Genomic DNA, 26540 nt, shown 5'->3' on the forward strand with positions numbered 1-26540 from the left:
ATAGGCTCCTTTGGGTAAGTACTGATTGGGTTTTTGTGCTTTGAGAGACCCCATATTTTTTTATATGCTCCACCTCCTTAGAACCAGAAGTATACTAAACACCTTTTCTAAAGCCTAAAACCTTCACCTCATTATTAACACTTGATGGAATGAGTGGTACTAAAGCCAATGCATCCCCATCTTCTGGAACTGACTGCCTTTGCATAGCAGGGTAATACCTTTGCAACCTGTAATACCAGACTTGATGAATGGATGGGATCCCGTAACACTCCTGGGGTACATTGTACCATACTAGTTACTATGAGGAAACTAACAAAGTCGTAATACCATTGAGTGACGTTACTAATCATCTTGAAAAAAACTTACACTGTAAGTTTAGTATTTATCTGTGAACCTAATATGAACAGAGAGTACGACTAAATTAAGAAATTTAACTACCATGTTGAGGCGGAGGAGACGTAAGGCTATCCAGTAAGTAGCAATGAAGTAAAAAGTATTGAAGCACTTCATGTTTTGAGAGAGTAGTGTTTTATTTTCTAAATGTTACCCAGGCACCACACAGCAAATTTGGGTGAAAGCGGTCATTTAAAGTGGACACCATTATACTTACTGCAGTGATATGCCCATGTACAAAAGTAACAATCCAGACTAAGGGGCTCTCTGTACCAGATATCTTATCAATTTTCGCAGTAAACATTGCACATTGAACAAATGTGAATGACCGAAGTCTGAGTTCTCAGTGTAGCTCATAGAATAATTCCCTACCATGTTCAGGTCACCTATAGTCTTAGTCTTGATATTACTAGTAAAGTCACCCAAAATAATGAACTTAGTCAAGATGTTACTTGTAAAGACTTACTGTTTCTTCAGCGTTGTTATTTAAGGAGAATGCAGGCATGTGGATGCATGCTAGGGTAATGTTTTAGGCACATTAACATCAGCCAAGATAGGTAATCGCACAGTCTAGGATAAGGCAGGAGACATGTTGTAAGCTGTCATTAGCTAGTATATTACAGACTGACTACCTCACTGGCTCCTTGTGCGATCTATCTTAAATAAGCAACGGGCAGGTAAAAGAATTTCCAAGTCTAGGGTATGTCACAGAACAAGCTCTTTATTGCATTTTATCTGATTGTAATATGTTCTGTTAGGGAATACTTCAAAACAAGGTCCCTGTCATTTGATCAACAGCACTTTTATGGAGTGCCAAGTGATCGAGCAAAAACAAACACAATAACTTTTGCCAGTCGTGGAGTTTTCTTTTTTCTCAATCGACAGTGTAGCTTGCCCTCTGCAATAAAAAAATGACCTTTGAGTTTCAATGAAGTTGTTTCTTTCCTTTGCTTTGATCATTCAGCACTTGATAAAAGTGCTGTCAATTGATTGATTTGTATCCCTTCAAAACAAGGATACAATAACTAGGAGCAACAAAACACGTACAGTCTCAGGCACAAGAACGGCAGCAGCAGTTGTAAAAACCAAAATCTTTTATTAGAATAAAACTGTGGATGAGCGCTTTCGCGTATTACTACGCTTCTTCAGATCAAAGACTAGGGAACAAACCATCTTACTTAAACACATTCCAATTATTCAATTAATTCAAATTCTCCAATGGCGAATAGCCAAAAGGTAGGGTGGATCATCAATTGATTAATTGAAACACATCTTAGAGTTCTCCTTGAACTACCTGTGCCTAAAAAACTTGCCAGATAAAGTGACAGTAACTTGATGAAAGAGTATATAACAAAGGCATCCTGTATCAGTAACAAACACTGATAAGATGTTCAAATATGTTTAAATACATGACTAATAAAGCCTCCTCATATAAAAAAAAAAAGGATACAATAACATTTGAGATGCACATTTAATAAAAAAATTATTACACCAATACATCTAAGCATTTTAAGTACGTGGAAGAAATGTTTCTACTTTAAAATAAAGTATGTTTGATGTAATGGAAAAGACAACATATTAAGCAGTATGTTGAAAAGCTAAAAATGGGATTTATCATTAAAACCTTGATTCTTGTGGTCATGAGTATTAATAGTCTTTTAAGCATGGGCGGCCACGGTGGTGCAGCGGTTAGCGTTGCCGCCTCACAGAAAGAGGTTCTCTAGTTTGATCCTTGGCTGGGGTGCCTTCTGTGCAGAGTCTGCATGTCCTCCCTGTGGTCGCGTGGGTTTCTTCCAGGTGCTCCGGTTTCCTCCCACATCCCAAAGACATGCTGCAGGTGGATTGGACACTCTAAATTGGCCCTAGGCATGAGTGCATGCATATGTGTGCCTTCTGTGGAAGGTTGGGCGCCTGGCTGGCAACTCGACACCCTAAAACTCCACTGCCAATCATGAGTGGACAAGTGATCCGCTGTGGTGACCCCTAACCGGGAAAAGCCGAAAGAAGAAGTGAATTTTTACTGGAAGTCTGCTGTATTTAACTTGAATGTAATTGCTGGTTTTACTATACAAGGGTGCAAACATTTGAATTCAGGCAATTCTTGAAGGCAGTTTATGCTAAGGTAATAATACTGTGATAACACAAAGTTGTAAAGCCTCCTGACTTTATCAACCAATGTTTGTGAAGTATCTTTAATGGAGATCCAGGTTTGTAGCAAAGGCGGTCATATACAAGCTGTAGGCTTTAGAGTGGCTAGCATTATACAATTATGGTTAGATCATCTTTCCATTCTGATGGCAAGTAGGAGCAGAATTCTCTAACCAGTCCAGAGTTAGGTGCCTATAAGAGGAAATATGCTTCAATTGTTTCAGTAATAGTATTATGAAAGAAGATGTCTTGGGTACTAGTGAAGTCCTAAGTAAAAGTGCAAAGAGATATGGAGTAAAGTTATGTGAGAGAATACATGAGTGTAGTAGCAAACTATGTCTGTACCTACTAGCCAACAGTTTTAGTGGAAATCTATTGAGGTAATTATATATATATATATATATATATATATATATATATATATATATATATATATATATACCTCTTGTATTTTTATACCCCTCTTGACAAGGAAAGCTTTGAAAAGCTGAATGCATCTAGTTGCAGGTTACTGCAGAGTGAGTGAGTGACTTTTATTTATATAACTACGTTGATGGGCTTTTCCACAGACTCCTTTCAGTCACAGAATACCATATCCAATATATCAGATAAGATTACTTATTGTCCTTGTTTAGAAGTTGCATAACTTTCTGCTTTTCCTTGTTGGAGCATTGAAGTAATTGTACTGCATTTGTTTTCATTTGCTTATTGTAGCTGATTCTGGTATTTCGGAACCCAAAAGATACCGCTGTATCCTATTACCACTTCCACCAAACCAACCCTGGACTTGTCAGCTACAATGGCTGGGATGAATTCTTCCCAAAGTTCATGGCAGGAGAAGGTCAGTGAATGTACCATTGTTACTTGGTTATATCTTAGCTTCTTGCAAAGTGATGCTTTTCTTCGGTGTCTCATGTGTGTTTTTCTTTCTTCATCTGGAATCAAAGAAATCCTAGCAAATTCAAGGCTACTGAATCTCATCACCATTATGCTTTGCCAGTTTACATCCTACATTGTACCTCACTACTGCAGGAGGAATATACCAGTCATTTCCAGCGTGAATTTACAAAAACCCATCCAATTATTCAGGTCCCATATTAGTAATTATTTATAATGAGGAGAAAGGTACAGAAGAAATTTTTAGTAGATCATAATCTGTAAAAACAGTGACTGCAAGTATCAAGAAAACATTGTCACTGTGGAAAGCCATATGGTCCTATTAGTGCAGAGTGTCTGCAGCTATGGCTGTAACTACATGCACACTTTTTGTAAGCCATTGTGTACAAATTCCTTTTAAGAGAGCAAAATGTTGGCTTGTATAAAAGATCAAGCATTTAACATCAGACATGTAGACAAAATGAAAAGGGAACAAATGTTCTAGCAAAGAAAGTGACAATATTCAGAATATTACCATATGTGCATGTAACAACTTCTGATGTAATAATGTTTACTGTATGTCTGCATTGCTTCATCTCTAAGTGTGGCATTTTCTCAGATAACCTCACTCTTGGAGGTAGTGATTGCACTTAGTTTTGGCACAGTAGTGGTATTACACCCTGCCCCTAAGACTGTCTGTTCTTTTCTGTCACATGCAAAGCACTGATCTTGATTCTGAACTTTGAAAGTTCCTGGGTTCAGTGTCGAGACCGCCATTTGTGACTTATCCGATTACAAACCAAGACCCACCCATGCACACCTTTACTGTGTCAGGAAGATGCATGATGTGAAACGCTTCTTTAAATAAGAGTGGTCCAGCTGTTCCACAAGCAGATGCCAGAGGGAGAAGATGAGATTTGGCCTATTTTACCATCAGGAGGACTGTGTTTGAAAGCTCCTTCTTTGAGGATCAGTAAGAGAGGTCACTGCAAAGTCCCAAGCCTTGACCAAAACACCATCACAAGGAATGATGCACAGAAGAAAGCACATTTGAAAAGTGGCCCTGTAGTCCAGAAAGTGTTAAATTCAGACTGTAGTAACAAGGGCTCCAGACTATAACAGTCATGTGCTATATACAGTGAGTTGATGCCACCAGTAGGCACAATCCCAGCTTCTACTATAGAGATGCATTCCAAGATTGTAGGCACTGCCTGTTTTTGACTGGCAGGAACATGTCATCTGGTCTGATCCTGGGCAGAGTCACCTGGTGGCACTTGATGTCATGTTATCTCAACCCAAGGTCTAACCTCATACGCACCAGGTTATGTTGATCCATGCTAAGGGTGGTTGCCATTGTTGCCCTATACCATGGTTTACACTTTAGATATTTAGCATTTGATGGGATCTTGAGTTGCAGGTTCATATCATACCCTGTGCACACCCCAGGGCATTGTTTCACTCTTACCAGTTACCCAGTGCACAGGTGTTGCATACTTAACCTTGTTGAGACCATATCCAAACTCCTAGCTGGAGCCAGTGGATTCGACCTGCATATACAAAATTGTCTGAGAAAAACTCATCAAAAACTTTCTCACCTTTGCAACTAAAACTACACTTGCGACTACTTATTCTTCACCACACTTCTTTATGGTGCTCCCATCCCCACTAACCTCCATGCTTCACAAAAATTAAAACCTGAGCAATGATATAACAAAGTTGCTAAATTTGCAGTAAATACTCCTTTCAGAACCCACCACTGTATAGCACTAAAAAGCCTAAATTGGTAAGAACTGCTACATCAACTAACATATACACAGCTTCTTACTACCTATGAAATTAGCCAGCATCGATCGACATGTGCAGCACTAAAAAAACATTCTACACAACTATTTTCCCAGTTATTTCGGTCCCGTGAACAGAAACTCCTGTCTACAAACCTATCAAATCTCATGGGCATTGTCTGCTGTCATACAAGGTTGCGAAGTCCTGAAAGTCTTTACCTACATCCTTCAGGTCATTACCCTGCATCCCATCTTTAAAAACCACTCTGAAAGACTTACTCTAAAATCTGGCTCTCTTCATGCTCAAAACCAGGATAAACTATAGTCCTAACTGTGAAACAGTACCTTTTCATTCCTTATAACTCCTTACTCTCCCTTTACTTCTATCAAATTCTCTTCCCTGACTTTCTCTCTAAATATACCATAAACATGTTTTTCCCTTGCGTCATATTGCAATTCCTGTTTGTATTAGACTAACTTACCTTTAATTTCTCTACAAATTGTCTAAAATTTCTTTAAATATTAAATGATTGTCATATAACTTGTATCAGTTCTTAACCAATCTTTTTATATTGTATCTAATTTTGTTATAATTTAACTGCAGATGTTTTTGTTTTGTTTTTGGAGATTGTAAAATTATTGTTCTTAAAATGTTTTATAATAATTTGGAGCTTTTCTCCCTGGGCCTCCAATGAAAATGGGCTTCTACCTAGTCGGACTTTCCCGGTAATCAAAAGTCAATAAATGCTACTAATGGACAAATGCTTTATCCCATGCATGTCTCCCCTCAAATTATCTATGATATGATCCCTGCTATTCTCATTAGGGGTAATATATAATTATCAATCATGGGATGGGTAAGGCCAATCTATAAGAAATGGGGTAGGTTATTTCAAGCACAAAAAGGGAAATTGGCTAGGCTTAAAATGGCCCACAAGTCTAGCTAGCCCTAGAACGTATGAAGCTATAATACTGAATGTGCACGTGTGTATATATTTGTACATATGATTTTAGTTTTATTTCTAAATGACTTGTTACATATACTTTGAATGCTGTTTCAAACCATTTTATGTTGCTGTTATTCCAGAGTCATCACTGAAAGGGGTCAGTAGACCAGCTCACCCACGCAGTTAACAAAAGAAGAATAAATAACTAATGAAAGCAGATATAAATGTGGCTGTTAGTGCAGGCTTAGATGCCACATCTAAACTACACCCGTAGTTTTGAGTTGCAATGGATAAGGGACTGGTATAAGAGGGTGCAGGATTCCCGTTTGGCAGATATATACTGGCATTCATATCACCATCAGAAAACATCTCCATTTCATTCTCTTTGTGTTTTACCTTGATCCATATTTACTTGATTTGCTTAGTTACCTAATGCGTGTTAAAATTATAGGGAGACCAGCCCAGCTGATCCCTTTTTAATCTATGACGTGGACAACAAAGCAAATGGAGTCACAGATAACTGATAACCACTGTAATGAACATAGAAAACACTGTTACACAAAGTACAGATAAGATACAGAGCACACAATAAACATAACAGGAAAAGTATTAATTAATGTTCTTTTTATTCAATGCACAGTAGTTCAAATAGAGACCAGCTAAATGCCTAATGCCAAAGGATCACATGCAGAGAATGACCAAAGTCAAAAAGCCAAATATCTAAAAACTAACAGAACATATGGCTGATCATAAAATATTTAATGCATCGGTGTGTAAAACATTGAAACACTTATTAGCCTCAGTCTGTTACTTTGTAACAGTATATAACTTAACGTGAGGTTGTAGTCCCTGTAAACATCCGGCTCGTGGTCGCATGTAATCTGGACATGGTTTAATCGTGCATTTCCCTGAACTTCACCTCATCAGTCACTGTTTTCGGTTGAGAATTCCTCCCAGTGTGGTTTGTATTAGTATGCCTCCAGTAACTCAGTTTTAGGCTTTTCAAACATCTTTGAGGTTGAGATCCTGCAGTTAGTATACAGAGAATGGTGAGGCAAGCAAATCAACCACATGGAAGATGTGTGGACTTCCCCCATGCAAATTTTGTTGTTTTTTTCACTCCCTTTCAAATAGCTTGTTTTTCTCTGAATGAAGCTACAAGCAATGTGCACTTTTCCAGATGTAGTGGAATCCTTCCTACTAATATGGAGGACTGTAACAATGTTAAAACCAAACATGGTTACAACAGTGAACTAAATGTCCTGAAATTCCATGAACTGTGCAAACAACTATTAGAGAACATTGGCAAGGAAAGAAAAGGTTAATGTAGATTGTTCATAGGTTCATAGGTTGATACTAGGCTATCTTCCCTAGGGCATTTATAAGCCTAGCCAGAGTGTGTTTGGCGTTCGCCACCCTTTTAGATTAGTTGACTGTGCCTCTGTATAGTAGGTCACAGAAGATAGCCCTTTTAAGGTTAGTTTACTGTGCCTCTGTCTAGTAGGGACACAGAAGAGATCCCAGGGGTAAACCTATGATCTCCCATCCACTCGTCAAGATTTCTCTTGAAGAGGGTCATTGAGGGGCTCTGCCTAACATGGATTGGGATTTTGTTCCAGAGTGAGGGGAGCCTCTGGGATATGAATCTGTCCCTCCAGCATGTCCTGTTTATTTCTGTGCTGAGGTTTAAGTCCCTGGAGTTTCTTTAGCCTAACTGCGTAGGGCATCTGTTTGAGTCCCTTGATCCTCTTGGTGAGGTACTTTTGGGGTCTTTCTAGTTGCTGCAGGTGTCAGGTAAGGTACATCCCAAATGGGGCATTGTATTCAATTATGGGCCTGATGAGTGATGAGTAGAGGGACACAGTGACCTCTCTTGATCTAGATGTGAACCCTTTCATGATAAGGTGGGCTATATAGAAGGTCTTTCTAACCAATTTGGCAACATGATTGTCAAAGGAGAGATTGCTACCTACTTGAGTCCCCAAATCCCTAATTACTACTTCCGTACTTAATGGATTACCACCTATGTGGTAATTTGTGGGCACTTTGTTTTTCCCAAAGGGGATGACTATGCACTTTTTGGCATTTAGCTTTAGGCCATGGCTCTGGCACCAGTTATCCATCTCTGTGAGACCCTTTTGGAGGATGCTTGTCAGTCGGCGAGTCGATTATGGCACCCAGTTTGCAGTCATTTGCGAACTTGGTCAGCCATAGTCCTCCCGTGTTAGCCTGTACCTCGGAGAAATATATACCGAACAAGAGAAGTCCCAGGACTGAGCCTTGTGGGACACCACTTGTAACTGGTTTAGAGTCTGACATGGCACCTGCAATTCTGACCATGTGGGTTCTATCCCTGAGCCAGTCTGCAACCCATCTTGTGACATAGGGGTTGATATTTAAGCTGGTGAGCTTATTTATGATGCCCGAGTGGGATATTGTGTTGAAGGCTTTTGCGAGGTCCAGGTAGGCTGTGTGGACTACCTTCCCTTCATCTGTGGCCTTGGTGACTGTTTCAAAGAAGTTGACCAGGTTCAAGAGGCAAGATCTGCCCTTAACAAAGCCGAATTGGGTAGGATCCAGTGTTTGGAGGTTCCCAATGTCTTTGTTTGAGTTCCATGATGATACGCTCCATAGCTTTGCAGACCAGGCTAGTCAGGCTTATAGGGCGATAATTTCCGGGTCCGTTGTGGCACCACCTTTGTGGAGTGGGACCACTGTTGCTGTACGCCATTCCTTGGGTACATATCCTGTAGTAAGGCTGAGATTGAACAGTGACTTTGTGAGGGTTAATTTCTTCTTGGAGCTCGTGTAAGACGCAGCCCGCATTACTGTCCGGTCCCATTGATGCTGTGTTTTTTGCTTTGGAGAGGGCAGCTCTCACCTGTGCATCTGTGATGTCAGGGAGGCTACACTCTGTTGGGATAGACATTTGCTCTTTTGGGGAGGAAGGGGGGAGTTTGCACTGAACCTGTCTGCCAGGATGTTTGCAATGTCTGTGGGTTCAGTGTATTTTTTGTCATTTTTGCACTAACTCAGAGCATAACTGGGAGTTGCCACCCAGGTTCCTGACATAACTAAAGACGGCCTTGTGATTTTCTTTAGCGTCTTGTGCAATTTTTCTTTTGAAGCAGGCCTTAGATGATTTTATGAGGGATCGTAGTTTCTTGCTAGTACTGATCAGAGATGCCTTCCCTTTTCGGGATTTTGCTCTACCATGTAGTAGCTTCCTCCTTCTGTTGTATAGCTTATTTATGGCTGGGGTCCACCAGACAGGTCTCCTGCCTTAGGAGGAGTGAGTCTTGGTTTTATTTGGGATAGCACAATCCATGCATTCCTGTCGGTGTCCATAGAATGCGTTTGTAAAGGATTTTGTAAAGGATTCTGCGGTTTGGGCCGTATTTTCCACTGGCCCGGGGGCTTTGAAGGATTCCACCTCGGTTTTGAGAAGTGTGAAGTTTGCTTTTGAGAAGTTCTTCACCGTGGTTTCCTTGGCTGGGGGTGGGGACGGGATATAGATGTCCAGTGAGATTAATTTATGGTCAGATCTTACCAATGAGGGGTATACCTCTGGTATGGAACATAGAGTCCCCATGTTGGTGATGATCAGGTCCAGTATGTTTTCCCCTCTTGTGGGAGTAGTGACCAGTTGTTCCATAGCATTTGAGAACCGTTGGGCGAGGGTGTTGGGGCTTGTAGTGCTCCCAGTCTGTTTGGGTAGTTGAAGTCACCCAATATAATGGTGTTTGGAGAGACCCTCATATTCTCCAGTGTTCTCAGGAAAGCCGAGTGGGGTTCCGGAGTTTGGGAGGGTGGTCTGTAGCAGGCTACAAACTGAAAGGCAGTTTTGCCCACTGTTAGTTGCACATGGATGGTCTCCGATGCTTCGTGCAGTGCCACTAACCTGGAGGTGTGGGTATCTTTGATGAACATGCATACTCCCCCTCCTTTTGTGGTCCGGTCCAAGGTTTGGGGCCGAAAAGCATGATATGAGGTATAACCCAGTAGTGCTGGGGTGCTCTCGGGAGCCATAAACCAGGTTTCTGTTACTGCACAGATATCGATATTCTACATATTGAGGAGAGCCTCAAGTGTGTGCATCTTGAGGTTTAGACTTCTGGCGTTGAGCAGCATTACCCTTAGTTTCTTTTTCCTTGTGTTGTCTATGGAGGTGGGTTTGTCTTTTGAGCCTTACCTAAAAAAGGCAGTATGGGGGTGGCAAGAGCCTTAGCCAGTATTCGAAAGCCCAGGGGTGACAGGTGCAAGCCGTCCCTAGTGAAGCAACGTGGCTTGTCGAGCATGTCATCCCAGGCTGACAGACACAGGATCCCCTTTGAGTGACACCAATACTTTAGCCAATTGTTAAAATTGATCATTTTGTCTTTACACTGTGGCATCATTCTTGGTGAGGGTATGATGCTACTCAAGGTCAGGGTCATACCGGCCTGGGCTACATGATCAGAGAGCTCCTCTGTCTCTTCATGTAGTCCAGGGAGGTATGTCTCAGGTCATTCACACCAGCATGGACAATGACGGAGGCATATTTGTACTTGCTTTGGAGTGACCTGAGTGCTTGTGTTATGTGGCGGATTCTGGCACCCGACAGGCAGCTTACAGTGACCTTCTCCTTATTCAGCCTGGTGAGTGGGACGTCAGTGTGTCTGACAATGAGTCACCTATTACAAGTGTATTAGGTGTGTTGTTTAGCCTTAAGGGCTGTGACTGTGTAGCACACTGACTTTGTGAACTATGTCATACGTGGGTATTGTTGTTGGTAGCGGTTGCTTGGATGTCTGCTTTGGAGGTCTCTGCTGCTTGGGCAGATTTTTATTTAGAGCCTCCGAATATGTGTTTGTTTTTGGTTTGCTGTTGCGATAGGTCTATGTGAGACTGGATTTCTGGTGTGTGTGGTTACCTTCTCCTCCTGACTGCGTCAGTACTGGGTTGAGAGAGCTGAGCCTCCAGTTTGGCTATATAGTTGCATCTCTCACATATATTAGAGCTTGTTGGGAGGAGGAGAGGGTGGTCTGTGTACATAAGGCAGTTGCAACATTGCCTCATTCACCAGCTGGACTGGAGCGTAAACCCGAAACTGACTTTTGGACATGCCAGAATAGTATAAGGAACTACTTTTTGACTGATCAAAAAGGACCAATTAGGGAGCCAAGTACTTAAAGGGAGTATAAGAGGGTGTAGTGCTTTAGTTTATTAGTGCTTACTTGTAAGATTACTTGTACGAGCAACTGCAGGGCTTTAGAATGAAAATAGAGTGCTTACTTTGAGATTTAGAACAGTTCTAAGGGAAAAAGTGAAGAGCAGACTTTGTGGAGCTGGGAATAGTTTAAACCCGTATAAGCGGTGCTGCCTGATGAAGCGCTATGCGCAAAATCATGCAAAACCGCGCAAATCCGGGTTTTAAAGGAGGGAAACTGAAAGAGATAGGAATTGACCCAAAACGGCCAATAAGCTACTAGTTTCAGGGCTGAGACCACTCCTCCAGGGACAGATAGGCTGTTCAAAGCTCCCCACTTTCACTGGTGAACAGAGAAGCTTCCTCCTATCCAAGTAAGGATATGGGCAACACAGGAAACTATACCACAGTCCGGAATTCAGCAAAACCTGAAACCTGGACTAGTCTAGTTCAGCAAAGGCAGGAAAAGAGAATATTTTTTTTGTTTGTTTTTTTAAGGAAACAGTAGAAAAACACACAGAAAACACTGTAAATGCTATAAACGGGCTAGTGTACTTTAGTGTGTAGCCTACAACAGTTATACAATACAAAAACTACTTAAATTGATATAAAACAAGTGCAAAAACTGTAAAAAGCAGAAGGCAAATGCAATTTAAACTTTTTAAAGCACAGATCAGTTAGAAATTCGCTTTTTAGGTGGGAAAAGGCAGTCGGAGCAAAAAAACAGAGAAAAAGTACTTAAATCTGGAAAAGTCTCTCTTGGGTCTCTCTCTTGCCTGTATCACTCTGCAGGACACCATGAAGAGCTGTGCAGAGTTGTATACTGGCACAAAACCACATAAATGCGGATTTTAAAGCAGGGAAACTGAAAGAGATAGGAATTGACCCAAAATGGCCAATAAGCTACTAGTTTCAGGGCTGAGACCACTCCTCCAGGGACAGATAGGCTGCTCAAAGCTCCCCACTCTCACTGGTGAACAGAGAAGCTTCCTCCTATCCAAGTAAGAATATTGGCAACACAGGGAACTATACCACAGTCACAGTCACATTCAGCAAAACCTGAAATCTGGACTAATCTAGTTCAGCAAAGGCGGGAAAAGAGAATATGTTTTTGTTGTTGTTGTTTTTTTTCAGGAAACAGCAGAACAACACACAGAAAACACTGTAAATGCTATTTAAATGTTATTCAGAATATCTGTCAGATGGAAAATACTGTGGGGATATATGGAAACATGAAGCATTAGAAAGAAACAGTAGCCTCCATGAAGCCAGAATAAAGTAAGCTGATGCACAGAACTGTACACTGGCACAGCAAAGAATCATTAAAAGCTGGAAAATGTTATGTATTAGATTGTGAAAAAGACAGTCGATATCCTGAAGTCATAGAAAACGCACTAAATGTAAGTGCCAAAGTTGTCCAAACACTGCAAAATATGCAGTGAAACTCAGAAAAATGAGAACATCAAAAAATATAATTTACAAATAGGGTTCCCACCTATCTATTTTTGTTTCTTGACTATCCGGAAATCAAACTGATTGTCCAGTAGTCCAGAAAATACTGTACAAACTCCAGTATTCTGTTTCAAAATATTCTGTTTCAAAAAAGAAACAAACTATCAGAGTTTGGTGAATCTGTGGATTTACTATGCTTTTTTTACAGAAAGGCATAGTAAATCGGTAGAAAAAAGCCATCAGGAATGGTAAAAAGAGGGCATTCCCCACCGGATGACATCAAGATGACATCAAAAATGGGAAGAAATTGGCAGGAGAGGGGCAGAAATGGGTGGGGTTATGGACAATGTGAGGGGCGTGGCTTTGGTCCAGTTTTGGCCACAAAGAAAGGTGGCAACCCTATTCACAAAAGGAATACTCATCAATGTCTGAACAACTTTGGTCGAATCATGGAAAACTCAAGATAGAAAAATGCTGGGTGGCCTAATGGTTAAGGTGTTTGCATTATAAACACAAGGTGCAGGGTTTGAGTCTCGCAAGGGATAATTGGCTAGGCTTAAAATGGCTCACAAGGGCAGTTTGCCTAGTACTAATCTATGAACACAACAGTAAATATTGATTACATTCAGCCCCTTAACTTTATACAGCATTATCAGAAGTTATGTCCCCAGAATACTGTCTGATTTGGGCTATTTTTTCATTGATTCAAAATCCTCTGTCTCTAAAGTGGTTCAACATTTTATTCATGAAACGTTCAGTGGGTATTAGTGACATAACTGTCTATAAAACACCAGTGTACCTAGCTCCTATCTACAGAGAAGACAAAGAACCAGCTGCATCTTGAATTTTAATGTAATAAAACAAATGGAATCCCATTTTTGTCTCTACATATACAAAAAAAGATAACTTTTATACCAAAATATGGCTTGTAGGTCTGAAATCATACCAGCATTATATATTTATGATTTTGGTAGCTTTGTTTATTTTAGCCTGAAGAGAATTAAATCTACACATAGCAAATCTACTGGTACATAAATTCAGCTCAAACTTCATCCCCACTCCTCCCAGCTCCACTAGGTGAAACCCCCTCCAACATACTTCCCTCACCCATCAGCAGGGATCAGGTGCTGGCAGCACTTGCTAAAGCCAAAAACACCACCTACATAAGTCGTGACAACATCCCCGGCTGCCTCCCAATCAGGACCAGTTGGGACACTCAACTATAGCCGTAAAATAGGATACATTCCAAGTAAATGGAGGACCATAACAGTCCTTGCCCTCCATAAGAATGAACCATCAACTGACCCAAAGTTTGTCTTAAAAGGACTCCAGAGAGTTAGGCGACCAGCCTCTGCTCCTCTGTTCACACCAACCAGCCAAGAGAACTGAATGCTAAGTTCGTTTTTTGCTATTGCATTTGTGCACTTTGCATTTCATACCAGATGCTGCTTTTATCTAATTTAAGTAAAAGATGAGTTCTGCTGTGCTGGGTTTTACACTATTTCTTATTTAATTTAAGGAAAAAAGTATTTCTGCTTTTTTATTCTGTGTGCTGTTGGCCATAGTATAGATTGGATTCAGACCAGCTGAATCCAGTTCTGTTTGGAACTAAAAATCGGGATGTATTTTCTTGGAGAAACCCCCCCCCCCCCATGCCCTCATGTCAGGACAAGTAGAGTTCAGGGCTTAGTTTGAGTTTTTCATTGGTTCGGGGCTCTGTTTGAGGTTTTTCATCGGTTTCCTTGCATTAGCTGCTTCGCTGTTTGCGTGTAGTGCATTGCTGCACAGGGGTGGGTACCATTAGTGGTTATAGACTCAAACTTGTTGCTTGCTAAATTTCCCTCATCACAGTGTTGGAGCTCCTTCAGAGTTTTCTCACAGTCCTGCTCCAGTGTCAGGTGGAACATTAGGTGCAGCCTCTGAAGTACCATCACAAGTCCCACTCACTAGCCCGTCCTTTTCTCTTCTCCTGTCCATCTACCTTACCTGGTCCTTCCTGTCTTCTTCCTGTTCTGATCACATTGATTTACCTTGCAGTATAGACATTTCCCACAGTTCCTGCATCCAGCTTATTCAATGTGGGCATCGTGAGGCAGTCTAGCAAATTGCCTTATGTACACTGACAGCCTTCTCATTCTAGTTCACACAAATTCAATATTGAAAGATGTATCTATATTAAAAACTTATAATCCATGCTCTCTCGCACACCAGTCAGTACATCTGATACTGAGCAGGTTGTCAGCAAGCACTCCTCACCTCCTTCACCACCCAAACCAACAACACACATGCCTACATTTGCGGAGGTCCTCATCAGAAACCTACCTAAATATCAGAGACCTCCCAAATACAAGCACTCTTCACATAATACATACTGTGAAACACAGTACACATAATAGCTCACGCATCAGTGTCTCGCCAGACAAGCCGTTAAGGCAAGACACAAAACCAAACATCTTCGTCATAGACAACTCCATTGTGAGACCTACAGATGCCCCACTCACCAGGCTAGATAAAGAAAAGATCACAGTCAGCTGTCTGTCAGGTGACAGGATCTGCCACATCACACATACTCAAGTCTCAACAGCAGGTACTGTTATAACTCATAGTCCATGTTGGTGTGAATGACTCTAGATGCACCTCATTGGACTATGTATAAAGAGACATGACTGAGCTCTTCCTTTGTGTTCCAGGCAAGTATGCCCTAGCCTTTAGGATGATGCCTCATTACAAACAAAAAATGATTGACTTCAATAAGTGGCTTAGTTTCTGGTGTCATTCTAAGGGAATCCAGTACCTGTCAGCCAGGGATGACATGATGGAGATAGACAGACCTCAGTGCTTTACCAGAGATGGTCTTCATCTTTCACCTCTATGATTTTGTTTACTGGCTAAGGCTCTTGCCACCCCCATTATGCCTTTTCTAGGCAGCGTCACAAGGACAAAACCCCCAATGTAATAAGACCATCTAAAAACAAACTCTGGTTATGCTGCTCAACTCTAGTAGTCTAAATCTGAAACTGCACTTACTGGAAGCAGTCTTTACTCTGGAAGATGCTGACATCTGGACAGTCATGGAGACCTGGTTATAGACTATGGAAAGTACCCCAACCTTACCCACGTTACAATTCCTTCCACACATTCAGACCTCAAACTGAAGGTGTGAGAACTAAGGGAGGTGGTGCATCAATATTCATAAAAGACAAATACACCTCAAGGCTGGCTAATCAGAATGACTCCCATGAATTACTCCAGGTGTAATTAACTGTTGGTAAGACTCCTCTTCAAATCATTGTCAGCTATAGGACTCCCTCCATGAACCAGGACACCCACTCAGCCTACCTGGACCTTCTTGAACCAGGACACCCACTCAGCCTACCTGGACCTTCTTGAATCTATCAAGATACAACCAAACACCCTGGTTTTGGGTGACTTTAATTACCCATCCATTGATTGGGTTAATTATACGTGTACTAACACTCTCACCCGAAGGTTCCTGAACTTTAACTCCAATGCCTTGGACAAGCTGGTTGACAACCACACAAGGGGCTCAAACATTCTGGATGTGATGCTAACCAACATTGAGGATCGTTGTACTACCCCAAATGTGCTGCCCTTCCTGGTGAGGTCTGACCACAAATCATCTCTTTGGAGGTAACAATAACACCAGACTGCCCACCCCCAACAGCAACTAGAGTAAACAGGTAAATAAGACATCTTGTAAAGTCCTCTAAAGCTACTTATGAATCCAAATTAGCATTCCTAGTCAAGGTAAAACCATAAGGCATTCTTTAGCTACATCCAAAACCTCAAAGGAAAAACCCAGATTTGTGCAGAACCTGTATTTAATTTACTTTTATTTATTTATTTTACATTTGTTGACTGGGATAGTCCAACTGGATGTATGTCCATTTTCAGCAGAAGCCCAGGGAGAAAAGCTCCAAGATAATAATACACATGAACATTTAGTAAATACTAGTTTCAAGCAGATTAGTCATAAGCAATACCAGCATTTAGCACATATAGTACTACATTATTATAAAACACTTTACAAAACATAACATTATTTTCAAAGTTAAAGGTACATAACATTGCTTTCAGGTTTAAGACACACTGAGCAGCAGTTATACAATTGACCCTTCCTGAAATGGAGTGGTAGAAAAAAGTTATAAGTAGTTGAAGGTAAGGCCCCTAAGAAAGAGAGGTCACTAGTCGGGGTTTAGTGCAAGGACATTTCTTGAGGTTTTTTTTGAATGGAGTTAGTGAGGGTTCTAGGGTCAAGTCAGCTGGGAGTCTGTTCCATATTTTTACAACAGAGTTGGCAAACAGAGTCCCCAGCTGAGTAGTTGGATTCGTATGTTTGAACTAGGAGTCTAGTGGATGATTAAGGGGCTGATATTTTTTAGTGCAGGTGTATTTTCTGGTTGGTAAAGGACTTTATGTGCCACTATTAGCTGGTTGAACTGCAGTAGGCTTGGCAGTTCAAGCCATCCTAGGCAATTTAAGTTGTAACAGTGGTGTGTCCAGTAGGCTGTGCCAGTAGCAAATCTGGCAATGTGTTTATAGCAGGATGATAATTTATTAAGATCTGTTTTGTTAAAGTTGGAGAATAGAGGTGAGGCATAGGGAAGAGTTAATAGCAGATGGGAATGGGCAATTGCAGTTCTAGCAAGTGGGGTAAGGAAAGGTTTGATTCTGTAAAGAGAGCCAAGTTTTTTATAAATGGTTTTGATAGTTTGATATGTGCATCAAACTTCAGGTTATCAACTATGACACCCTGTAGTTTAGTTTGGGCTTCTGGGGAGATGATAGTGCCATTGTTAGCAGTTATGTTGAAGTGTGGCAGGGGGGTCCTGCATGTGGGGGAAAAGAGGAGCAACTTAGTTTTGTTGGGGTTTAGGATTAGATGTTGATTGGAGAGCCATTTTTCCACTGTATTGAAGATATTTTGGGTTAATGTGAATAAAGTAGCTGGTGAAGTGTCAGAACAAGTCAAGGTGGAGTTATCCGCATATTGAATGCAGGTAGCATCTGGGATGACTGATTAAAGGTAGTTGATAAAGATGGAGAAAAGAAGGGGTCCTAGTATCGAGCCCTGGGGGACCCCTAATGTGATGGGTAGGCGAGATGATAGCTTGTCCTGCCATAGGACTGCCTGTTGCCTGCCCTGCAGGTAGGATTGAAACCATTGGAGTGCGCATGGTTGTTTAAGGAGAAGGCCTTCAAGGTATTTATAAGCATTTTGTGGTCAACCATGTCAAAAGCTTTGGATAGAGCTAGAAAGAAAGAGTGCTGAGGATAGTTTGTTATTGTGGTTAATGACGTTGGAGAAAGAGAGGAGAGCAGAAGTAGTACTGTGGTGTGGCTTAAAGCCATGCTGAAAGTTGGACAACAGCGTGTTTGTGAGGTAGTGCATGAGCTGTATGTACACACTTCTCCATAATTTTAGCTAGAGGTAACAGAATAGCTATGGGTCTAAAGTTTGACAGTTCAGTGGAACTTCCTCCTTTATGGAGAGGTATGACGTAGGAGATTTTCCATATAGTGGGTACAGTAGCTTCAGATATAGTTCTGTTGATCAAGATAGAGATGGGGTAGGCTATGGTGTCAGAAGCCTATTGCAGATAGTCTGCTTGGAGGAGGTCGGCAGCCAGTGTTGGTGGGTCTTAGTTTCTTAAGTAGGACATGAATAAGTTGAGTAGGAAGAGGTTGGAAGGTAAAGTATGTTTGGGTACTGGGTGTGGCTACATTAGAATTAGAGCCATTGGGAGAGAGTTGGCTTGCTAGAGACTGGATAGTCTCTGTGAAGAAGCTATTGAAGTTATTAGCAATGTCTACTGGGGATTTTTGTTGGGAAGCTGAGGGGGGTAGAGTGGCAGTTTGGCCTGGGTGGAGTAGTTTGTTTATTCCTGCCCAGACGTTTTGAGGTTTGTTTTGGTGTTTTTGCAGTAGATGGTAATAGTGGTTCTTTTTGTCTAAGGTTATGGATTTTTTGGTGTCATTCCTTAGCTGTCTGAATCTTAGTTGATCAAGTGGGGCTTTTGTTTTTCGGTAGGTGGCCCATGCTTTGTTTCTGAGTGAAACTTTGGATGTTATGTGATCCTATCTCGCCTGCATTCTGACTGATGGGCTCGGAGTTGATCCCTCGGCTCTGACTCGGCAAGCTTATGCTATAGAGCGAGGCCTCTAATTGGCTGAGCTATCTTTATCCCAGGATGCACCACCACTAATCCCCCAGATCTCGTTTGCCGCTTACAGAACTTGGACGTGGTCTCAACATTGGCTGGGCTAAGTACTATATATATATATATATATATATATATATAGTCTTTTTTCCTGTCAGTATTTGCTTCATTTAAACCCAAAAGCTGTTTTAACGGCTATTCTTTGTGTACGAGTGTGTTTCTAGCAATTTGATCGAAATTTTAGTATAATTTCCTGTCAGAGAAGGTTCTGTTTAAGTTAGAGGGGCCTTCCCCTGTGGTTACTACTTCTTAGTGGTTGTGTGTGGGTCAAGTACCCGTTTGAGTTAGAGGGTCTTGACCCTCCTTGTTTCCCCTTTCTCTTTCTCACATTCCGTGTGTTAAAAAAAAAAAAAAAAAAAAAAAAAAAAAAATTTTTCTTCAGTTTAAATATTTCTGAGTTAGTGGCATACATATTTGTTCCTGTGGGTCAGACCTTAAGTTTACTGTTGTTGTCTGTTTTTTTTGCAGGATTATGTCTAAAGAACATAAACCCTCAGGGTTTAAAAAGTGCACGAGGTGTGGGTTCAAAATGTCCATAACGGACGACCACTCCTCGTGTGTCTATTGTCTTGGCGCCAAACATCTGCAGGAATCGTGCAGTGTATGCCATGCGTTTTCCTCCAGAGTCCTCCAGGAGAGGAAAAACAAATTAATCCTCAAAGGATTAATCAAGCCTTCCTTCGAGGAGGCTTTATCTTCCTCTCCATCTCCTTCTAAAAAGAGGAAAGCGCCGGCTCCGACCAGTCAGTCGGAACCGACGGCTAAGAAAACTAAGCAGACTTCTCCATCGGCTCCACGGACTTCGGAGCCGAGGTCGGAACGGTCTGCCTCGATGCCTCCAGCCTCGACTCCTCTGGTTTCGGAGCCGAGGTCTGGGGCATCGAGAGGCGGGTCACCCTCATCGGCTCCACTGATATTGGAGCCGATAAGGGTCATCGGCTCAGACACTTCCCCCTCGGAGCCGAAGTCCTTATCGGCACCGAGGGAAATTTCCTTGAAGGTTTCCTCGGAGCCGATAATTGTTGAGTCATTTCGGAGCCGGTCCCCGAGCCCTTCGGAGCCGATGGAGAAATCGGTTCGGGCCCGATCGGTATCCTCGAGATCATCCAAGATGTCTGATTCAGACATCGACAGGGTGCTACTTCGACTCTTCCAGTCTCCGGTGTTCCAAAAGATGGTTTCAGCTCCAGCCCAATTGGCTTCGGAGCCGATGGTCCACTCCTCTACTGTACTTCCTCCTCCAACAGCTTTGGCACCGTTGGAGCAGGTGCTGGTGGAACCAGTGGAGGTGTTAGGGTCAGGCTTGACCCTTGCTCCGACTCCGGCTCTTGGGTCGGAGTTCAGTGCACGGACTTCTTCCTTCGGCCCTGGGGGGGAGGCTTCGGGATTGATGCTTTCGGTCCCAAGTCTTCCTCTTGGTGCGTTGGCGGCGGGAGTACCATCCACTGTCGTAGCCACGGAGGGGGGACCCTCCCAGGATTCTGGTGGTCCCGCCATCAGGGCTATGAGGAGTGCTCTAGCCAAATCTTCATTGGCTACCTCCACAGTTTCCCCAGCTCCTTCCCTACATTTGGAGACTGGGTCGTTGGCAGTCCCCCTGTCCGTAGACAGCGGAGCCCCTGGGCCTCAGGTTACCCCCGCTGGGGTTTCTCCCCCTCCTGGAGGTCCTTCTGAAGCCTCTTCGGAAGAACCTCCCAGGAAGAGAACGTGCAAGAGGAAGCACGTTGACTCCCCTGACGAGTCTTTGACATCCGACACCGATCTCGATGATGCAGAGGGGTCCCCCAAGTCGTCCTCTGATGATGTCTCCTTTGCAGACATCCTGGAAGCCCTAAAACAACGAGGCAGCTGGCAGTCCAAACCTCCCTCTGCTGATGAGTCGGTGTTCCTGAAGGCCTTCGGGGCTCAGCCCTCCGCCTCCTGGGTGTCTCCGCCCTTCGACGAGCTGTTGGATTTGATCTGTCGAAGGGCGTGGGAACACCCAGACTCTGTTGAACCGGTGCCCGCTCGTCCAAACAAATTTCTCTCGGCGCCCCCAGATAGAGGGTTCCTTACGAAAGGTGTGGCTGTGGATGCTATGGTGGTGGCATCTGCTACCCAGCAAGATGTAGCAGAGGCTTCTACGTCCGTCCATCCTCCTAATAAGGAGTCTAGGAGCATGGATCGGTACGGTAAGCGCACCCTTAGTTCAGCGGCCTTTACTCTGAGGTCTTTGAACTACCTGACGCACTTTACGAGATTTCAGAGGGATCTGATTAAGGAGCTATCTGATACCCTCTTAGGTAACCTGCCTGAGGAGCTGGCCCAGACGGTTGGATCTCAGCTGGCTACAATGTCGTTCATTTCGAACTCGTCCATGAGGCTCATTTCGTATGCGGCCGAAGGGACGAGTAGAGCGGCGGGTACAGGCATTGCTCTACGGAGACAAGCCTGGCTCCGCCTGTGTCATTTCGCGGAGGCCTTCAAGTCTTCATTTGCCGACGCCCCCTTTGATGGGTCCTCCCTGTTTGGGCCCAAGGTAAAGGACACACTTACCCGCTGTGAACAGGAGGGTAAGACTCTGACTGCCGTAGGGGCATGATTTTCCACTCCCTTTCGGCCTTATCCCAAGGCTAAAAGAGGAGGGAAGATGTGGTTCCGTAGATCTCAGAAGTCTTACCCCTCTCAGCAGGAAGGTTCCCCCCCCAGAGGCAGAGGAGGGGGAAATTCATCAGGAAGACGCCGTCCCAGAGGCGGCAGAGGCCCTCGCAACACTGGAGACCGCTAGTCCTTTCGTGGCTCTTCAGCTTTTCATAGTCCCTGAGGGATTGCCCGACTGTGTTACTCCGGAGCCAGTCGGGGGTCGTTTTTCGAAGCACCTGAAGGCCTGGGAAGGGATCACTCAGGACCGATGGGTGCTTCGAATTATCGCCGGAGGTTACTCCATCCCATTCTGTTGCCCCCCCCCAGTCCAAAAAAATCCCGGACCCGCCACCCAGTCAACGGGATACCGCAGCCTCAGAAATTTCAAAGCTGCTGCAAAAAGGAGTCATCCAACCGGTCCCCACAGACCAGATCGGATTAGGGACTTACTCAAGATTCTTTTTGGTGCCAAAAAAGACCGGGGACTTGAGGCCTATTTTGGACCTAAGCAACCTAAACCGTTCAGTCAAGAAGTCCAAGTTCTGAATGGTCACTTTACAAACCATTCTCCCATTGTTGGAGAAAGGTGTTTGGATGTGCTCCATAGACCTCAAGGACGCGTATTACCATATCAAAATACATCAAACTTCCAGGATACACTTGCGCTTCAGCCTAGGAGGCAGTCATTTTCAGTTCCGCGCGCTGCCCTTTGGTCTCACCATAGCCCCCAGGGTGTTCACCAAATGTTTGGCAGTAGTGACTGCTCACTTGAGAAGTCTAGGATTCCAGGTGTTTCCGTACCTAGACGACTGGCTCCTAACTGCCACCTCCAAGCATCTACTTCTACGGAGCCTGCAAGCCACAATATCACTGGGCAATTCCCTTGGAATCACCTTCAATTGGCCAAAGTCTGTGTTGCGGCCATCTCAAAGAATAAGATTCATAGGGGTAGAGATAGATTCAAACCAGATGCGGGTCTATCTACCTGCAGACAGAATTCAGACCATTCAAAATCAGGTTCGAGCCTTACTCCCCAGGTCCAAAGCCCCAGCCAGAATGGTCCTACAGCTATTGGGATCGATGTCTGCCACAGTTCTGCTAGTTCCCTTGGCAAGGTTACACATGAGAATCCTCCAGTGGCTTCTTTCAACTCAGTGGTCCTTTCAGGAACTCCCTCTCAGTCATCTCATACGGATCACAGAATCTTGCAAACGGGACCTTCGCTGGTGGCTAGTGTCCTCCAACTTGGATCAGGGACGACCCTTTGTTCTTCCTCCTCCGGCGGCCACTTTGACCACGGACGCCTCCCAGACGGGGTGGGGGGGGCATTCCCTGGGCAGGTCAGTCCAAGGCAAATGGCACCCGGAAGAGACCCCTCTCCACATCAACATCCTAGAAATGAGGGCAGTACTTCTGTCCCTTCAAGCCCTCCCTTCAAGCCCTTCATGATTACCTCCCTCAGGGTGTGATTGCTGTTCACTCAGACAACATGTCAGTTGTCTGGTACCTGAACAAACAGGGAGGGACCAGATCCTATCCTCTTTGCAGAGAAGCGATGAGAGTTTGGGAATGGGCAGTCTCCACCAAACGCTTCCTAGTGGCTACTCACATGCCGGCAAGTCCAATGTCATAGCCGACAGGTTGAGCAGAACCATCCTCTCTCCTCACGAATGGTCTCTGAATATGACAGTTACAAGGCAGATTTTCAGCGAATGGGGAGTTCCGTGTTGCGACCTCTTCACGACTCCTCTGAATGCGAAGTGCAAAGAATTTTTCTCCCTAACCCGGCTCGGGAAGAGCCCTATGGACGATTAGTCCATCCTTGGCCCACCGGCCTGCTTTATGCCTTCCCTCCAGTTCCTCTCCTCCCCAGGGTAATTCAAAAGGCATCTCTCTTAGGGAGCAAGATGATCTTAATTGCTCCTTACTGGCCTCGTCAAGTCTGGTTTCCCTATCTTCGGAAACATGCTATGGAAGGTCCATGGTTCCTGGACCAGGTTCCAGACCTACTGATTCATCAGTCGGGACTACTACACCAGTCCCTACACACCTTAAAATTGATGGCCTGGCTCCTCCTCTTCCGACGATAGTCAGGAGACATGCACTGGACCCAGATGTGGTGCACATTTTATCTTCAGCCCACAAGTCTGCTACGAAGAAACTGTATTCTAGCAAATTGAAAAGGTTTGCTATTTGGGCTCAACTCCGGGGCCTGGACCCCATTTCTACTCCCGTGACAGAAGTACTCAAATTCCTGACCTCTCTTTTCAATCGAGGCTCTTCAGTCTCTACCATCAAAGTACAATTGGCAGCGATTTCTAATTTTCATGAATCCATAGACCCACCTTTAATGAGCAACAGGTTGTGTAAGACCTTCTTGAAGGGTGTTGCTCTATTAAGACCTCCGATTTCTCATCCTGCACCTCCATGGGATCTCGATATTGTATTACGTGCCTTGACTTTTCCCTTTGAACCGGCAGCTACCTGTGATCTAAAGTTTCTATCATGGAAGACAGCCTTTCTAGTGGCGATTACTTCAGCCAGAAGGGTTTCAGAACTTCAGGCTTTGTCAGTGAAACCCCCGTACTTGGTCTTTCATACAGACAGGGTGTCCCTCAGACCAAATCCTTCTTTTGTTCCTAAAGTCTGTTCTACTTTATGCTTACAACAGTCGTTAGAGCTCCCAGTTTTTTTCCCAAAATACTCCAATAAAGCGGAGTTTATTTTCCACACACTAGATGTCCACAGGCAGTTACGTTTTTATCTAGATAGGACCAAACAATCAAGGAAAACAGAGCAGTTGTTTGTATCCTTTGCAGAAAACAAATTGGGCAACGCTGTCACAAAGGTCACTATTGCCAAATGGATCAGGGACTGTATTACTCAAGCTTATATTTATTCTAACAAAGAGCTTGCCACCTCTGTCAAGGCTCATTTTACAAGGGCTATGGCTACTTCGGTAGCATTTCATTCTAAGCTTGCTATTGGTGACATTTGTGCTGCGGCTACATGGTCTTCCCCACACACCTTCATTTCTCACTACAAATTAGATGTGGCATCTAGAGGACGAGCTTCATTTGGTTCCACAGTGCTCAGGAGTGTTTTCCAATGAGCCACCCGGGATTTAGGCGCTAGGGACGCTGTCCCATCAGTCAGAATGTAGGCGAGATAGGATCACATAACATCTTTTAGTTATGTACTCACCATAACTTCAGATGTTTGGGATCCATCTCGCCACATTCTAATAACCCACCCTCCTTCCCCCTTCCTTGGAGATCAGAGGATATCAGAAGGTCCAAATCCTGTTTCATCTTGAAACATCTAACAATGTTATATAAACAAGCTGTGCATGTGTGCATGAATGCGGACAAACAAGATCTGGGGGATTAGTGGTGGTGCATCCTGGGATAAAGATAGCTCAGCCAATTAGAGGCCTCGCTCTATAGCATAAGCGTGCCGAGTCGGAGCCGAGGGATCGGCTCCGAGCCCATCAGTCAGAATGTAGGCGAGATGGATCCCAAACATCTGAAGTTATGGTGAGTACATAACTAAAAGTTTTGGTATCTTTAGAAAGCCATGGTGCAATATTAACCTTGGTTCTAATAGAGTGGTTGGGAGCATGGGAGTTAAGAATAGCAAGGAATTTGGTGTTAAAGTATGCTACTGTTTCATCTAGGGGGAGACTTTTTAGTACTGACCAGTTGCATGCCTTAAGTTCATTTTGAAACTTGATGAGAATAAAATTCTTATTGTTTCTTAATGTTCTATAGGTGGGTTGGTAGGAGCAGTCTACTTTGAGCTTGATTACTTATAAGATTGAAGATGGGTATTGGGTATCCAGTCTAGGGTACTTTCCTTGTTATTGGGTTTTCCTGTCCTGGTGGGGGAGATTATGATTTGAGTAAATCCGTAGAGGTTTGTGGGTTGTGGGGGTTTCACACGAGCAAGTGTTCCAGTCAATGTTGAAATCCCCAAGAACAATTGTTTCTTGGGGGTAGTTATTTGATAACCAATATAAGAAGTCTTCTAAGGTTTTTGTGTCCCCCCCTAAGGGAATGTAGACACAGACAATGTTTACATTTTTGTTTTTGTTAATTTGTAGTTTTGAGATAAGAATTTCAGCGTTATTGAACTGGGGTGGTTGTTTGGTATCTATGCTGACAGGGTAGACTTATAAAGTATGGCTACCCCACCACCCTTTCTGGTAGTATGGTCTAGTCATAACATACTATACCCTGGTGCAGAATCTCATGGTCCTTGGTGGCAGGCTTTAGCCACGTTTCTGTTAGGCGCAATATATCTGGGGAATGAATGGCTAAGAAGGCATGAACGTGCTGAGTTTTGTTAATGGTATTACATATACAACCAAAGGATATAGCTAACCTGCTGGCTGACAGGTTCACTTCACAGTGTAGAATCCTCAAGACACGGAAGCATTCCTACAATGGGGTTAGGCCTGGCCCAGGCGGAGGATCCGTCTCCCTGTTGTAGAAGGAAGTAACAGTCCACAAAAATCACAAAAACTGAAGGGCCAAAAAAGAGCCATAAAGACAATAGAGTGGACTATTGAGGATAAGAAAGAAATTGCGTATTGTTATTATGCAAGAAGCCCAGAATTTCCAAAGAGAAGATATACAAAGATTGAGAGAAATTAGAGGAAAGAAAAAAAAACTTCCACAAGAAAAACTATTGGAAGATTCAAATAAAAAATAGTTTTCATTAATACAACAGATTTATGAATAACATTATATAGACAAAGAAACCTTGGTCTGTTTGGAAAAAGAAGCAACTGAAGAAGTGTTGAAATATAAAAGAACAAAACCTAGAGACTTTTGAAAGATATAAAAAAAAATATGGATATGGGAAAGAGAGAGAGATCTGATATGGTGCA

The 26540-nt window shown here is 43.2% G+C and overlaps 1 protein-coding gene across 1 annotated transcript in view; it reads left to right on the forward strand.

The window, feature by feature from the left end:
- LOC122792403 (sulfotransferase 6B1-like) overlaps positions 1-26540 on the forward strand; it is a 166889-nt gene that overhangs the window by 64683 nt on the left and 75666 nt on the right. Inside the window, exon 2 of the mRNA XM_044060192.1 lies at positions 3256-3382. Within this exon, the coding sequence (XP_043916127.1) occupies positions 3256-3382 (127 nt within the window). The remainder of the gene's footprint in view (positions 1-3255; positions 3383-26540) is intronic.

The sequence above is a fragment of the Protopterus annectens genome, chromosome 1.part2 (assembly GCF_019279795.1).
Source record: "Protopterus annectens isolate FY-2018-M chromosome 1.part2, PAN1.0, whole genome shotgun sequence".
NCBI lineage: Eukaryota > Metazoa > Chordata > Ceratodontiformes > Protopteridae > Protopterus > Protopterus annectens.